General features: G+C 45.8%; 1 protein-coding gene across 2 annotated transcripts in view; it reads right to left on the bottom strand.

Moving 5' to 3' along the window:
• The window catches only part of PCMTD1 (protein-L-isoaspartate (D-aspartate) O-methyltransferase domain containing 1), a 129,417-nt gene that overhangs the window by 77,709 nt on the left and 35,642 nt on the right, over positions 1-16,066 (bottom strand). For both annotated transcript variants that reach the window (XM_033933693.1, XM_033933692.1), the window contains exons 2-3: positions 14,532-14,631; positions 3,580-4,012 (exon numbers count right to left, since the gene is read on the bottom strand). In XM_033933693.1, the coding sequence (XP_033789584.1) occupies positions 3,580-3,886 (307 nt within the window). In that variant the 5' untranslated portion in view covers positions 3,887-4,012; positions 14,532-14,631. The remainder of the gene's footprint in view (positions 1-3,579; positions 4,013-14,531; positions 14,632-16,066) is intronic.

Here is a 16,066-nt window from a genome sequence, read left to right as displayed (position 1 = left end):
AGGAGCCATCCTCAGAGCAAAACACCATTGATAGATAGGAGCAGGGCATGTAGGTTTGGCAGGAGCTGGCTTTGGCTTAGGACTGACAATAGAAGCAAAGGATTTTTCATGTTCAGACAATTTCTTGGTGGCTGCCTCGATGGATTCATCAAAGAGGTCATTGCCCGCACAAGGAATATTAGCTAAGCGATCCTGAAGATTAGGGTCCATGTCAATGATACGAAGCCAGGCAAGGCGGCGCATAGCTACAGAGCAAGCAGCTGCCCGGGCAGATAACTCGAAGGCATCGTAAGATGACTGTAGGAGATGTATTCGGAGTTGTGATAAAGAAGCAAGGACTTCGTGAAATTCAAAGTGCTTTTGAGTATCCCAATAAATCAAGAATTTTGGTAATAAAGAAATGAGAAACTCAAAATAAGTAATAAAATTATAATTGAGGACTTCAGAGGACATCATGGCATTTTGAAAGATGTGACGTCCGAATTTGTCCATAGTTTTCCCTTCCCTTCCAGGAGGAACGGTGGCATAAACCTTAGAAGGATGGGACCTCTTTACGGAGGACTCGACTAGCAGGAACTGATAAGATAACTGTGAGTTTTCAAACCCATTGCGATGTACAGTTTTATATCTAGAGTCCAATTTGCCTGGAACAGCCCGCATGGTATAAGGGGTTTCCAGGCATCGACCAAAAGTCTGAGACAAAAGCTTGGAAGAGACTCTGCCGGAGGTTGAGGGAGATGCATGACTTCGAGGTACTCCTTAGAGTATTTGGATCCAGCATCTAATTGAAGATCCAAGTCAACAGCCATCTGACGAAGAAAAGATGAGAAAGATAGCTAATCTGCCAATGCTTTGCCTCGAGAAGGACTCGAGGACGTCGAGGCAGCCTGGGTCGAAGATGAAGCTTCGGCAGGAAAAAAGGCATCAAAAGAATATGAAGACTTGGACGAAGCAATCGAAACCGCTGCATCCTCGAGGTTCGGAAGTGAAGACCTCGAGCGAGGAGTCGGCAGTCTAGTCGAAGTAGGAGTAGAGCAAGGCTTAGTTGAAGAGGGATGTTCTTTAGAAGAAGAACTATGCCTGGAAGTATGTCTCGATGAAGGCCTCGATCGTCGGTGAGAACGATGCTTGGAAGCAGATCTCAAAGATTTAAAAAACTTCGCCTCGGAGACAGAAGCAGCCGATGCCACCAAAGAATGGATAGGACTGGAGGCTGTAGATCGAAGCTCCAGAGGCTTGATGGAGGAACCTCAATGCACTCCCAAAGCCTCTGCTCCTTGTATAAAGTGTGAGGATTCCTGCTGAGGCACTTGCAAAGATTCTGCTCCTTGCTTTGCATGCTTGGATACCAGACCAGACACTCGCAGAAACTCTGCTCCCTGCAAAGAGTCTCTGCGACAACCGCGGTGTAGTTCATACTGAGGCAAAAGAAGCGGCTCAACCTCGCGGGAGTCTGCTGAATGCCCAGGCTGGATGAGAGGAAGCAGCTTCGGTCCCATATTAGTAAGGAACTAAATGAATTGCTTCTCCAACATGGTCTGGAAAGAAGCCAGCAAGGATGGATCCGCGTCTGAAACCAGACCACCTGCTTTGGCTGGAGGCTCCACCGAGGCAGTGTAGATGTACTTTAAGCACCACCGATGGAACCTTCTGCTGAGCTATCTGACCTGAGGAAACAGCAGGTGTCGTCGAAGAGAGAGCCTCTGTAAACAACGAAGGTCTGATGAGGCTCGAGGTGGAAGCAGTTGAAGCAGGAGGAGTCTCGGCCGAAGGTGAGGTCGAGGGCGCCTTCGATGTTGAGGGATCTGAGGAAGAATCCATCCCAAATAGCTTCTCCACCAAAAGGTGACGACGTTTAAGGGCTCGAGGTTGAAGAGTATCACAGTGCTCACATGACTTCGGGTGATGTTGCAGCCCAAGGCACTTGAGGCACCGACGGTGTGGGTCCATAAGGGAAATCACACGATGGCACTGGCTACACTTCTTGAAACCCATTACAGGCCGGGACATAGAAGGAAAAATAGCCGCTGCAAAATCGAAGCCCTTGGGCTGCGGCCGAGCAGCCTGCCCCGTCAAATGGACAGAAGATCGAAAAAAATTTTTTAACTAGAAATAAAAGAAATAAAGGATGAACAGCGATTCGTGAAGAAGAAAATACAAACCGCGGTTCAGAGAAGGCACGAAGTAACGAAGTTAAATGCAGAGAGTCAAAGACGGACTTCTCGGCTCCACGGAAAAATGAGAACTGAGGAGACGTGCCCTGCGCTGGGTGGGAAGGCACTCGCGCATGCATGGTGCGGTAGACTCGAAACTTCGAGTTTCTTCAAGCAAGTCTGCTTGCGAGCTTAGCATCCGGGCTCCACTTGATGATGTCACCCATATGTGAGAATGAATATGTGGAGGGGCATAATAAAAAAAACCCGTCTAAGTCCCCTTTTGGCCTAAGGCCTTATACGTTGAAAGTAGAAGAAGGGAAAATGTCAATTATCAAAAAAAAAATCCAAAAGGAGGTTTTTTTTGATAATGGCCTGCCTCTACGTTTAGCTGTTTAAACGCCCAGACCACCACTACGTCTAAACTTATATCATATAATCAACCTAAAAAAAGCCTAAGCCCCAAACGTCCAAAACAAGGGCTTTTAGGCGAAGGAGGAGCCAGTCCTTTGCCTAAAAGCTGGATTCTTTAACCGGTGTCTGTCAAAACCAACACCGGTTACAGAATCCACCCCCCTCCCCCCCCACCGACATCGGGGCAAGAGGGAGCCCAAGCCCTCTTGCCCAGCGATATCCCCAACCTCCCAGACACTATCGGGGCAGGAGGGAGCCCAAGCCCTCCTGCCCCTGGCACCCCCTGAACTCCCCGACAGGATCGGGCATGAGGGAGCCCAAACCCTCCTGCCCTCGACGCCCAAGCCCTCCTGCCCTCAACCCGATGGCCCCCCCTGCCAACTCGCAACCCCCCCCCCCCCGCTGAATGGCTGGCCTTAGGACCTGATTGGCCCAGGTGGCTCAAATCCTGCCCACAGGTGGGGCCCGAGACACCTGGGCCAACTGGAATAGGTCCAGTAGGCTTAGGCCCCTCCTGTGGGTGGGGCCTTAGGCACATGGGCCGGGTTGGATGCAAGGTGAGCTTAAGAGACATTATAATAGCTCCAAAGTATAAATGCACAGGGGGCAGGTCTCTTTCAGTGGAAAAGAGGCTCTAGAATAAAGGGTCAAAGGATGAGGGTAAAATGGAATAAACTCAGGAATAATTTAAGAAAATATTTCTCTACAGAAAGGGTGGTGGAACAGCCTCCCTTTAAAGATGGAGTCAAGGATAGTATCTGGATTCAATAAAGCAAAGAAAAGCAGAGATTTCTGAGGAAAGAACTGAATAGCTGAATAGGTTGTATGGATGGACAGACTAGACAAACTGTATGTTTTAATCTGTTCTCAAGTTTCCTGTTCCTATGTAATTTAATAAATAATCTTTATAAACTTTCATGTCTAAGACATACACACATCAAACATATAAGCTATGCTTTAATCAAACTAAGAAAAAGCCAGTTGACAAAATTATGCTGAAAAATTGCATTACCTAAAATTAAGCCCACCATTGTACTCAAGTATCCGGTTCCACTGCCAAGATTAAGAAAGGACAGTCCTGGCTGAAGTTTCAATGCCTCCATAACTTCAGAATAGATGCAAGGAGCTGATAAATGTATGTTGCCAAATTTCCAAGCCAAGTCTTTATATGCATTATCCCTGTATCCTTCCAGATAATAATCTCCTCGATCAATAGCTCTGAAGGCTTGTTCCACTCTCTCAGTACGGATATACTGAGCTTCTTTCAAGTTGTCAATTAAATCATCATTGTCTTCCCCAGCACTCACGGCTCCTCCCATTATTGCTGTCAGGAGTTACTCACTTAATTTAGTAATACATTACCAGAAGTTTGGTCAAAGTTATCACCATTAAAGAAACAATTTTGTTTTTCAACTGTTCATCCAGGCATCAAAGATAAATGAACCCTAGGACAGAAATAAATATATTCATTTTGAATTCTGTAAGAAAATAGAGATAAGTATGAAAAGAGAAATAATGCAATCAAAATCTGTGCTCTTAGTGTATGCCTTATAACATGGATCATTTCAAACAGCAGCAACATGACTGGAGAAAATTAACTTTCTATAGAAAGGGTCAATGTCATACATGTGGAGGTCTAGAGCAGAAAACTTGGAGGAAGCCCCAAAGCTTGCTATCACACTATGCTTTCTTTAACTTTGGCCAGGCTTGAATCTCTCTGTAGCATAGGGAAATCCAAAGTACCATTTTTATTTATTTTATTTTAATGTATCTTTAATCTGTCTTCATTGTAAACCACTTTGAACCTCACAGTATTGCGGTATATAAGAAATAAGAAAATAAAATAAAATCAATTGACCATGTTAAACCTCCAAACCACATTGGTTATAAAAGGCAGAGATTTTAATCCACTCCTATAAAAAAACTAACTAAATCCCCAGGACCTTGTTTAGTAGAGGCACCAGTGAACTCATATTGCAGTTTGACTCAGTAGTGTGTTTGATCTTGTAGATTGTGGACAATTATTACTGTCCTCTGTTTCCTATCTACATTTTAGGAAACAACTAAAAACTCATCTGTTTTCTAGATTTTTGAGCAATTAACATTTAACTCAGTTTTTCGCAACAAGCGGCACACGTACCCTTGGGGGTATGCGGTCTGGCCACCAAATCCCGCCCACTGGTGGGAATCCTGCGTTCCTGCCCACCTCCCCCCACCCTGCAACTGAAGCTACTTCCAGTGATCTCTGCCTGCCCCCGCCCCCCAAGCCAACAGTTACCACCTTCTTCGAGCCACACTCACTCCTTCATTCTTCAGCAGCACTGCTTGCATGAACAGCACACGCAGTGATTCACACGCTGCACATAAGTACCTGACTCAGAAACCTTCTCTCTGACATCAGAGTTGATGTCAGAGGGAAGGCTTGTGGGTCAGCCACATGCAAGCTTGTAAATTGCTGCTTGCCCTGTCCCAGCTGCAGACAGGAAGAGCGAATGCAGCTCAAACAAGAACTGGATTGGCTTCGAGGGAGGGAGGGAGGGATCCCCAGCAGTGGCAAAGGTGGGCAGGAAGGCAAGATTCCTGGCAGCAGCAGGGGGCGGGCAGGAAGGTGGGATCCTGGCAGCAGCTGGGAGCAGTTAGAAAGGCATGATCCCTGGAGGCAGCGTCAGCTTCTACGGACGGGCAACTATTTACGTGCAGGGAGGGGGAGGGAGCACAAACACGACACTGATGGAAGGGAGGGGGCATAAATATGGGACACAGAAGAGAGGGAAGAGGGGGGCACTTATTTGGGATATAGGAGGGAGGGAATAGAAAGGGAGAATTGTTGGGTATGAGTGTGTGAGTGAGAGGGAAAGATGGTGGCACATGGGGAAAGGAAGAAAGGAAAATTGGTCATAGAAAAAGGAGAGGGAGATGCATGGGGACAGAAGGATGAGAGGGAGAAATATTAGATATGGTGGTGGAAAGGGAACAGATTGAAGGGGATTGCAAGGGGGAGGAATGTTAGATGACTAGAAAGAAAATGGAGAAAAAGTAACCAAGAACACAAGAGCAGCATGGAAAAAACTAAACCAACAATACAAACTAAAACTAAAAGAAAGACATACTACACAAACCAAATAGGCATAGAAGCCCAAAACACAAAAAAACTATTCCAATTACTAAAAGAACTCACAGACACCAAACCCTACCTAGCCAAAAATGACAACCCTCCCCCTTCAGCCACCCTTTTAGCTAAATACTTTAAAAAAACAAAATTACGACTGCCAGGACAAACTGCAAGAACCGCAACCCACCTAGAAGAGATGTGGCATTGTGCTGGAGAGGAGTGATAGCAGGAGATAAGGGCATGGGGCTGGTGGGCAGTGGTGAAAAATGCTGTATATGATCGAGGGAGAAATGTTGGATGTGGCAGTAGAGGGAGTGGGAGAGATGCCTGGAGGGTCCAGGATTTACAAAGACTAGTTCCCCTTAGATGGATAAAAAGACCTATTCGTTACATAGGAATAAATCTTGGGGTAGATTGGAAACTTTTATTTCAACAGAATTATATCCCCTTAATAGTAGATATCCAGAAAGATTTAGAACGTTGGAATAGGATGTATATTTCCTGGTTAGGATGTATGGAGGTGGTAAAGATAGAAGAAACATAGAAACATAGAAGATGACGGCAGAAAAGGGCTACAGCCCATCAAGTCTGCCCACTCTGCTTACCCACCCCCTGTCTATGCCCTAATGACCCAATTTCCTTATCTTGACCCTCGTAGGGATCCCACATGGGTATCCCATTTATTCTTAAAGTTCCTTTATTTGTTTCAAGTGCTGCCAATTGAAATCCCAAAGTCCTGTTTCCAAAGATGGAATAGAATGATATTGAGATTTATCTGGGGAGGAAAACGTCCAAGGGTGGCTAGCTATGCAATGTTTAAGCCTAAGGCAGAAGGAGATTTAGGTGTACCCCATTTGGAAGATTACTATAGAGCTACCCAGTTGAGAACGATAGTTGAGTGGCATTCACATTCACTTAAATTATGGATGAGGGTAGAACAAGAAATGTTGGAAGGGATACAAGATATTCGGGATTTGAAATATTTACCTTGGGCAACTTTGGGGAAAAAGAGATGACAAATATAAGTAATCCCTTTATCAGCTGCTCAATGAGGATATGGAAGGATGTAGTAAAAAAACACTGTTGGGTAACGAGAAGGGGATTTATTTTTGTCTTATATTATTTGCACATGATTTCATACCAGGAAGGGAAGGGGGATTTTTAAGAGGTGGGAACAAGAAGGTTTAAGGTATTTTGGAGAATTTATAGAGGAGGAGGAAATTAAAGCCTTTGGAGATCTTCAAGACCAATACCAACTAGTAGCAAGGGATCTTTTTCCCTACTTACAGATAAAAAAATTATATTATGACATGTAAAACAATGGAAAAAAAAAATATTGAGGAAGTTGGAATTTGAAAAGAGGTTGGGAAATCCGGTTATGAAAGGATGTATTTCCCACATCTATATAAAATTGTATATATAGATGTGGGAAAGAGCCTTATATGAGAGCCTGGGAAAAGGATTTGGGAAGGGAATAGACCATTGATGAATGGGGGATAATTGTATCCCATCTCTTCCATACAGTCAGAGCTGCTACCTTGGTGGAAAATGCTATTAAACTTTTAGTACGTTGGTATATTACACTGGTTCTAATTAGTAAATGTGTAAAAGGGAAAAATGATGGTTGTTGGAGGGGATGCATTGAAAGAGATACATTTTATCATATATGGTGGGAATGTCAAGTTATTCAGAAGTATTGGGAACAGGTGTTTCAGTACGTAAGTTAATTGAGATCCCTGTGGATATGAAAGCTGAAAGGGCATTATTAGGAGGGGGGGGGGTTGAGGGATTGTCATCTCCTCAATCTAAACTTATGAATCTGGCATTTATAGCTGTCCGATTAAATGTGGCCCAGAAGTGGCATAATCCTATGGATCCTATATTAAGAGATATGAGGGACCAATTAGGAGTAGTCTGCGAAAAATACAGACTATCAGTCCTCTTAACAAACTGGTTGTCACATTTTAAGATCTTTGGGGGAAATATATTGAATTGAAGAAGGAAGATTTTGGATAAGGTTAGAGGAGGAAATAAAGATGTTAAGTATATATTATTCCTGTCCGTATGAAGAAGGAATTCCAGGTCCCTTGGGGAAGGGGAGGGATGGGAGTGTAAATGTTATATTTAATTATATGTTTAAAGATGTGTTATTTCCACATTTTAACCCACTGGATATGGGGTTTGGGGGATAATGTTATTATTGTTTGTATTTTATGCTTTTCCATGGAAAGTGCTATGTAATATCTTGTTTAAAATAATTAAAATAAATAATTTTTTTAAAAGAAGGGAGAGATGCCTGGATCTCTCAAGTCAGATGAACAGAGAAAGAGAGGGAGATTTGTTGCCAATAGGAGTGGATGAGAGAGGAAGAAAATGTTGGACTCATGGAGAGAGAAAGATGTTGGTTGGGAGAGGGAATGAGGACTGGAGAAGAGGAAGCGAGATGTTGGACTGATGGAAAGGAGAGAAGGAGATGTTGGACTGATGGAAAGGAGGGAGAAATGTTGGATGTGGCAGTAGAGGGAGTGGGAGAGATGCACCCTGGATCTCTCTCTTTCACTCTTTCCCCACTCCCTTTGCAGCAGGGGAGGGAATAAGAGTGAGAGGGAGACTTGTTGTCAATGGAGGCAGAGGAGAGAGGAAGAAAAGTTGGACTCATGGAGGAAGAGAGAGAGCTGTTGGTTGGGAAATGGAATGAGGTTAGGAGGAGAGGTAGGATGCAGGAGGCAGAAAGAAAGAAATATTGGATACACAGTCCAAAGGAAGTGCAACCAGAAACTCATGAAATCACCCGACAGCAAAGGTAGGAAAATGATTTTATATTTAGTGATCAAAACATGTCAGTTTTGATAATTTAATCCGCTGTCTATATTTTGCACTATATTTGTCTATTTTTCTATAGCTGTTACTGAGGTGACATTGCATATTTTAAAATCATCTGCCTTGACCTCTTTGAAAAAAAATGGAGCCCGGTAAGGACAGTGTTAAAGTGTACTGTCACTTTTAAAAATTTTGAAATCTTGAGACTGCCCGTAATGCGCATGCACCAGTGTCTTCCTGCCTGAAGTCAGCTTGTGGGACCATCAGTTCAGTAAAAAAAAGCTAAGAAGCCAATTAGGGGAGATGGGAGTGTTGTGAGAATATCTGCCTACTGTCCTCGAATAACATCTGTTACAGGTTAGTAGCTATGCTTTATCCCAGGACAAGCAGGCAGCGTATTCTCACATGTGGATCTCTCTAGCTGAAACTATAAGGGTTGGAGAATAAGTTAGCTTTCAGGTAGAGAATACATTTTGTAGCACTGCTTGGCCAAACTGACTATCCCATCTGGAATGAGTTTCCAAACAGTAGTGAGATGTGAAGGTATGGATCGAGGACCAAGTGGCTGCTTTACAAATATCTTCAATGGGAGTAGAGCATAGGTGAGCTATTGAAGTTGCCATTGTTCTGATTTTATGTGCAGACCTTCAAGGGATAACCCAGCCCAAGCATACAAAAAGAAATACAATCTGCCAGTCATGTGAAGATGGTTCTCTTGGTGACAGGAGCTCCAAGTCTGTTTGGAATGAATGAGAGAAAAAGCTGAGTGGAAGTTCTGTGAGGTTTGGTGCAGTCCAAATAGTAAGCCAGAGCACATTTACAGTCCAATTGTGTGGAGATCAGGTTCGCCAGAATGAGAATGTGGCCTTGGAAATAAGACAGGAAACACTATACATTGATTGAGATGAAATTCTGTGACAACTTTGGTAGAAACTTGAGATGAATGCAAAGAACAACTATCGTGGTAGAATGTTGTGTAAAGTGGGTCTGAAACAAGTGCTTGATCTTAAAGCTAGTATTTTTTTTGTGTGGAATTTCACTGTTTTCTAGTACATTGTATTTTATTCACCTATCACATAGTTTTAGTCCAACTTTTTAGAATGATGCATTTTATTCACTGATTGTATAATTTTAGTTAACTTTTTAGAATGATCCATTTTATTCACTGATTGTATAATTTTAGTACTGTGTGTGAACCGCCTAGAACTATGTGGTAGGGCGGTATATAAAAAAAAAAAATTATTATTATTACTACTGACTCAGCATGCAGATGTGATACAAATTAAGAAGATCACTTTCCAAGTGAGATGCTTGAGAGATGAAGTTGCAAGTAATTAAAAGGGAGGCTTCATTAGGGTTGAAAATATAAACGTTTAAATACCAAGCAACAGCAAGAAGTGCGAGAGGTGGCTTAGTATGTAACAGACCCTTCATGAATTTAGAAACTAGGATGTGCCAACAATGGCTTTTTATGTAAAGGTGCATGAAAGGCTAAAATAGCACTGAAGTGAGCTTTTGACTGAAGAAGTTTTGAGACCAGAATCCAAGAGATGTAATAAATAATCTATAAATGATAGAAAAGAACAGATATGTATTCCTATTTTTGTTTGTTGTAACAAATGAATAAATAAATATATAAATAAATAAATAAAAAGAAAAGGACAGGACAGATATTGGGTCCAGTGCATTGCGATTACACCATACTGTGAAGCGAGACCACTTAAAGCGATAGTAACACTGTGTAGATGGTTTTCTGGAAGACTCAATTTAAAGCTGATACTGGAGCTGAAAGTGGTAAATCATCTAGTCATTGGGAGTTAGATACCATGCTGTGAGAGCTAATGAGCATAAATTGGGATGGAGAAGGGAGCTCTTGTTCTGTGTCAGGAGCAATATTTGACATGGAATGAGATCTTGTACGCTGAATTGTAGAAGAGGAAACTATGGTTGCCGTGGCCACCAAGGCTCTATGAGGATCAAGGTAGCTTGCTCTCATGGAAGTTTCCCAATTAGAGGTAGGGGAGGGAAAGCATACAGAAACTTATTTGTCCAGTCGAGGAAGAAGGCATCGGACTCCAGGAGTGTAGATCCTGGAACAGAAGACTGGGAGCTTGTGATTGTGGGGGGGGGGGGGGGGGGAACAAAAAGATCCACTTCTGGAGTCCCCCAATCTGCAAATATTTGGCGTAATACAGTTGAGTTTAGAGACCATTCATGAGGTTGCAGGAGTCTGCTTAACTTGTCTGCTAGGACATTCTGTTTCCCAGCCACATAAGACAGCTTTGAGGAATATGTTGTGCAGGATTGCCCAGGACCAGATCTTCATTCCTTCTGGACATAGGAGGCGAGACCCTGTGCCCCCTTTTGTGTTTATATCAGTGTCTTGCAAACTTTGCAAAGCCGTAGAACACTAAACACAGTGGCCGTGGCTTGAGGGCATCTGGAAGTGCGTGGATGTTGACGCGATGATGTCATGGAGATGGGGCCCTGAGCCACCAGTAAGGGGTGCTGGAAGGGAAGAGGCAAGGAGAGAAGGAGAGGTGCTGGCATCAGTTGTCTGCCTACAGGATGTGCCTCTCACCCCGAGAGGCATGTCCTGTAGGCAGTCAGCCGGCGCCACTCCTCCTCCCCGACGTCTCGCAGCACACCTAGAATCTCGGGCGGCATACAGTTTACAATACACTGGTTAATATAATACATCACCACTTGATTAAGGCAGCTATCCTGAAACGTTGATAAGGACTTTTGAATTGCTCAAATTTTGAGAAGATTACCGTATTTTCACGCATATAACGCGCGCGTTATACGCGTTTTTACCTACCGCGCATACCCCTCGCGCGTTATATGCGTGAGCGCGGTATACAAAAGTTTTTAAACATAGTTCCCACCCCGCCCGACGCCCGATTCACCCCCCCAGCAGGACCGCTCGCACCCCCACCCCGAACGACCGCTCGCACGCGCTCCCACCCGCACCCGCATCCACGATCGGAGCAAGAGGGAGCCCAAGCCCTCTTGCCCGGCCGACTCCCCGACGTCCGATACATCCCCCCCCCCCGGCAGGACCACTCGCACCCCCACCCCGAAGGACCGCCGACTTCCCGACAATATCGGGCCAGAAGGGAGCCCAAACCCTCCTGGCCACGGCGACCCCCTAACCCCACCCCGCACTACATTACGGGCAGGAGAGATCCCAGGCCCTCCTGCCCTCGACGCAAACACCCCTCCCCCCAACGACCGCCCCCCCAAGAACCTCCGACCGCCCCCCCAGCCGACCCGTGACCCCCCTGGCGACCCCCACGACCCCCCACTCCCCTTCCCCGTACCTTTGGTAGTTGGCCGGACAGACGGGAGCCAAACCCGCCTGTCCGGCAGGCAGCCAACGAAGGAATGAGGCCGGATTGGCCCATCCGTCCTAAAGCTCCGCCTACTGGTGGGGCCTAAGGCGCGTGGGCCAATCAGAATAGGCCCTGGAGCCTTAGGTCCCACCTGGGGGCGCGGCCTGAGGCACATGGGCCCAACCCGACCATGTGCCTCAGGCCGCGCCCCCAGGTGGGACCTAAGGCTCCAGGGCCTATTCTGATTGGCCCACGCGCCTTAGGCCCCACCAGTAGGCGGAGCTTTAGGACGGATGGGCCAATCCGGCCTCATTCCTTCGTTGGCTGCCTGCCGGACAGGCGGGTTTGGCTCCCGTCTGTCCGGCCAACTACCAAAGGTACGGGGAAGGGGGGTGGGGGGGTCGTGGGGGTCGGCCAGGGGGGGTCACGGGTCGGCTGGGGGGGCGGTCGGAGGTTCTTGGGGGGGGCGGTCATTGGGGGGGGGAGGGGGTTTGCGTCGAGGGCAGGAGGGCCTGGGATCCCTCCTGCCCGTAATGTAGTGCGGGGTGGGGTTAGGGGGTCGCCGTGGCCAGGAGGGTTTGGGCTCCCTCCTGGCCCGATATTGTTGGGGAGTCGGCGGTCCTTCGGGGTGGGGGTGCGAGTGGTCCTGCCGGGGGGGGGGATGTATCGGACGTCGGGGGGGGGGCATCAGGCTTTCAGGATGGGGACAGACCTTCAAGGGGGGACAGGACTTCAAGGGGGGACAGTGCACGGAAAGTCAGGGGGGGTGAACGGAGAGTCGGGACAGCGCACGGAAAGTCAGGGCAGTGCACGGAAGTCAGGGGGGGTGAACGGAGAGTCGGGACAGCGCACGGAAAGTCAGGGCAGTGCACGGAAGTCAGGGGGGGTGAACAGAGAGTCGGGACAGCGCACGGAAAGTCAGGGCAGTGCACGGAAGTCAGGGGGGGTGAACGGAGAGTCGGGACAGCGCACGGAAAGTCAGGGCGGGCGAAAGGAGCGTCGGGCATCATGCGCGGTATACCCGTGAGCGCGGTATACAAAAGTTTTTGTACATATCATCGTGATTTCTGCGCGCTATACCCGTGTGCGCGTTTTACACGGGTGCGCGTTATTTGCGTGAAAATACGGTAATATGTACAAAGGGTAGGGTTAAATGGCCATTTTTCTCAATGGAGTAGGGTGAATAGCGGTGTGCTGCAGGGATCTGTATGGAAACCGGTGCTATTTAATTTATAAATGATCTGGAAATTGGAACTATGAGTGAGGTGATTAAATTTGCAGATGACACTAAACTGTTCAAAGTTGTTAAAACGTATGCGGACTTTGAAAAACTGCAGGAAGACTTTAGGAAATTGGAAGACTGAATGTCCAAATGGCAGATGAAATTTACCTCTTTCCTGCTTCCCCTGTCCAGGTTTTGTTCTTTGAGCCCCAGGAATGTTTCTATCCTTCAGTTAAGTCTGCTTTTCATTGCTGTTGGGGAGTTGGCTGGGGGGTTCAGCGAGTGGTCGCTCAGTGGTTTTTCACTTGATATACACTGTAATTGATTTCATTACTTATTGAGTTGTGGTTTAGCACTTTTGATTTATTGCACACTTCGGGTGCCCTATGATGGTGTGCGGGTGTAGGTATATTACCCTCACTTGACTCTGTTAAGCGTTGGAGCCTTGTCTCCCCTCGCTGCCTCCTCACATTGAGGGCACCCTATACCTCATCTCTATTGAATTTATTTACGTTATGTGTACAGGTATTTTACCTTGAGCGACCACTCTCTGAACCTTTGACTATTCCTGCCTTTTTTGTAGTTTCTAGTATAGGTTAGTGGCAGTATTTTTGGAGTTTTTTGTCTCGTGCCCCCTGTCCAGCAGCAGCCCTTCTCCCTTCCTTTTACCTCCCCATTGTCCAGCAGCACCCCTTCCCTGCTCTCCCCTGTCCAGCTGCACCTCTTCCCTGCTACCTAATACCTGCTCCCAAACAGCTGTTCTTACCCTCCCTCTATGCTGCTGCTGCTGCTCTTCATTTGCCTCTTCAAAGCAGCCTGCTGAGGATCGCCGGCCGGCTGTAGCGAACCTCGCAGGCATGCTCACTCTGACGCGATCCCACCCCTCCTCTGACGTACGGGATCGCGTCAGAGGGAACGTGCTCCTGAGGTGGAGAGCGGCCTGCGAGGTTCGCTACAGCCGGCTGGCGATCCTCAGCAGGCTGCTTTGAAGAGGCGAATGAAGAGCAGCAGCGGCGGCAGCAGTTTGTTGTCTGGCAGGCCAATTTTGAACACCCCGCAGGCCTTACAGTGAGTGAGAGCGGGAGGAGGGAGTCGCCAGCGTGTTCTCCGCCTCCTTGCGTCCGTGGTCACCATTTAAAACTCCGCATGCGCAGCTGGACTGCCACGGAGCTACAGATCACAGACGCAGAGAACATGAAGTTTGAAGTGCGCATGCGCGCTTAGGGTTTTATTATAATAGATGGTTCTTCTCAATCTGTTTACTTGCAATCTTAGGGCATTCAATTATGTGACAAAATGCAGAATCTCCATTCATCAGCTTCATCAGCTAAAAACAAACAAAATAAAACCCAACTATCATATAGTAACATAGTAACATCAAAATAGTATGAACTTTTATGGTCTATTTTCCTCTTCCATTTAATGAAATTCTTAAAAGTGTCCCTAGAAAAGTACTCAGCAGCAAGAGGACATACCTTGTTCCAAGATTTTCTTTATCCTTAAGGAATTGAAGCAATGAAATTTAAAGGGACACTCTTCAATCATCATCTCAAATCTAGCCACATGATTAGTCTCCTAAAGTAAAAACAATATATTACATTAAAAAATACACTACTAGTAGATGATAGCAGATAAAGCCCGATTGGCCCACTCCATCTATTCTGCTATTAAATCTACCCTTCTAAGAATAAGTTGCAGCTGTAGAAGCTTGACTACTAGCTGACTATCACATTTTATCCAGATAAGTTTTCAATATTTTCCTCACCATCCTATGTAGAACAGCCTACAAGTTCCTCTATTTAATCCAATACCCAATGCCCCTCCAACTGAATGTCTCACAGCAAAACTCTAATAATCTCAGATCTTTTCTACACTTAGCCTTTCTAAACTAGTGAGGTTGTTGCTTGGATATCTCATCACCTAGGTCCCCATGGAACAGGCTGCAGTATTGCAAGCAACCAACCCTTCACTCCCCTGAGAGCAGAGACAAAGAGTAAGGAGGATATTAGAAAAAAAAAAAAAAAAACGGGAGGGGGGAAGCAAGGGGAATAAAGACACAGAAACTAACTTGGGAGAGTAAGACTGAAAACAAACTCATCAGAAACCACCAGTCAACTCTAGTTGGTGGTTACAGAAAACAGTCCTTAAAGGTGATGAGTGATGACTGAAATGTAATGGGTGGATACAGAAAGGTGAAATTATGTCTTACCTTAATAAATTTCATTTTCTTTACTCAGCTGCACCATTCTGAACAAGTGGATGTTATACCAGCAGATGGAGGTAGAGAAAAGACAGAGCTTTTTCTAGTGACCTTACCAGTATATCGAGAGGAAAACTTCAGTATGCATCTGACAGAAGAGCAGAAGATCCCTTCATAACACACACCCGTGCCCCATCATCTACTATAGCTGCAATTATCAAACGAGTGTCACACCACAGAGTGTCACTCACTACCCTGCATATGCCAAGATAACCTTCATTTTATTTTTAAGACTGAAAAGTAAGAAGCAGAGCACCCTGGTAAGCCCCAGGCCCTAGTCTTCCAAATGTATGTTTCAGAATGGTGTGGCCGATTAAAAGGAAATTATCAAGGCAAAACATAAATTCACCTTTCTTAGCGTCAGCCACACTGTTCTGAACAAATGGGATGTACCCAAGCAGGATGGGAGACAACAGGACACCCCCATATAACTGCACAGGCTCTAGCTAGCACAACAAACCTATAATACTTCTCAATGAAGTAATCATTCTCCATGTCATAGCCCTACAAATATCTTGCAAAGAAACGGCCCAGGCCCAGCTATCAGAGTCCAAATCAAGTGAGCCCTCAATCCTGAAGTTACTTATCTAAAACTAGAATTGTAAATGGACTTCACAGCAGTCTTGATCCATATAGCAAAAGAGGCCTTGGAAGCTGTCCGACCCTTCCTGGGGCCATGAAAAGGATGAAGAGGCGGGATGGAGAAACAAAATGCAGCAATATCTGCCAGACATCTAGTATACACAAAAC

This window comes from Geotrypetes seraphini, chromosome 2 (assembly GCF_902459505.1).
Source record: "Geotrypetes seraphini chromosome 2, aGeoSer1.1, whole genome shotgun sequence".
Taxonomy (NCBI): Eukaryota; Metazoa; Chordata; class Amphibia; order Gymnophiona; family Dermophiidae; genus Geotrypetes; species Geotrypetes seraphini.
The sequence above is the reverse complement of the archived record's forward strand: the minus strand, read 5'-3'. Positions and strand labels throughout refer to the sequence as shown.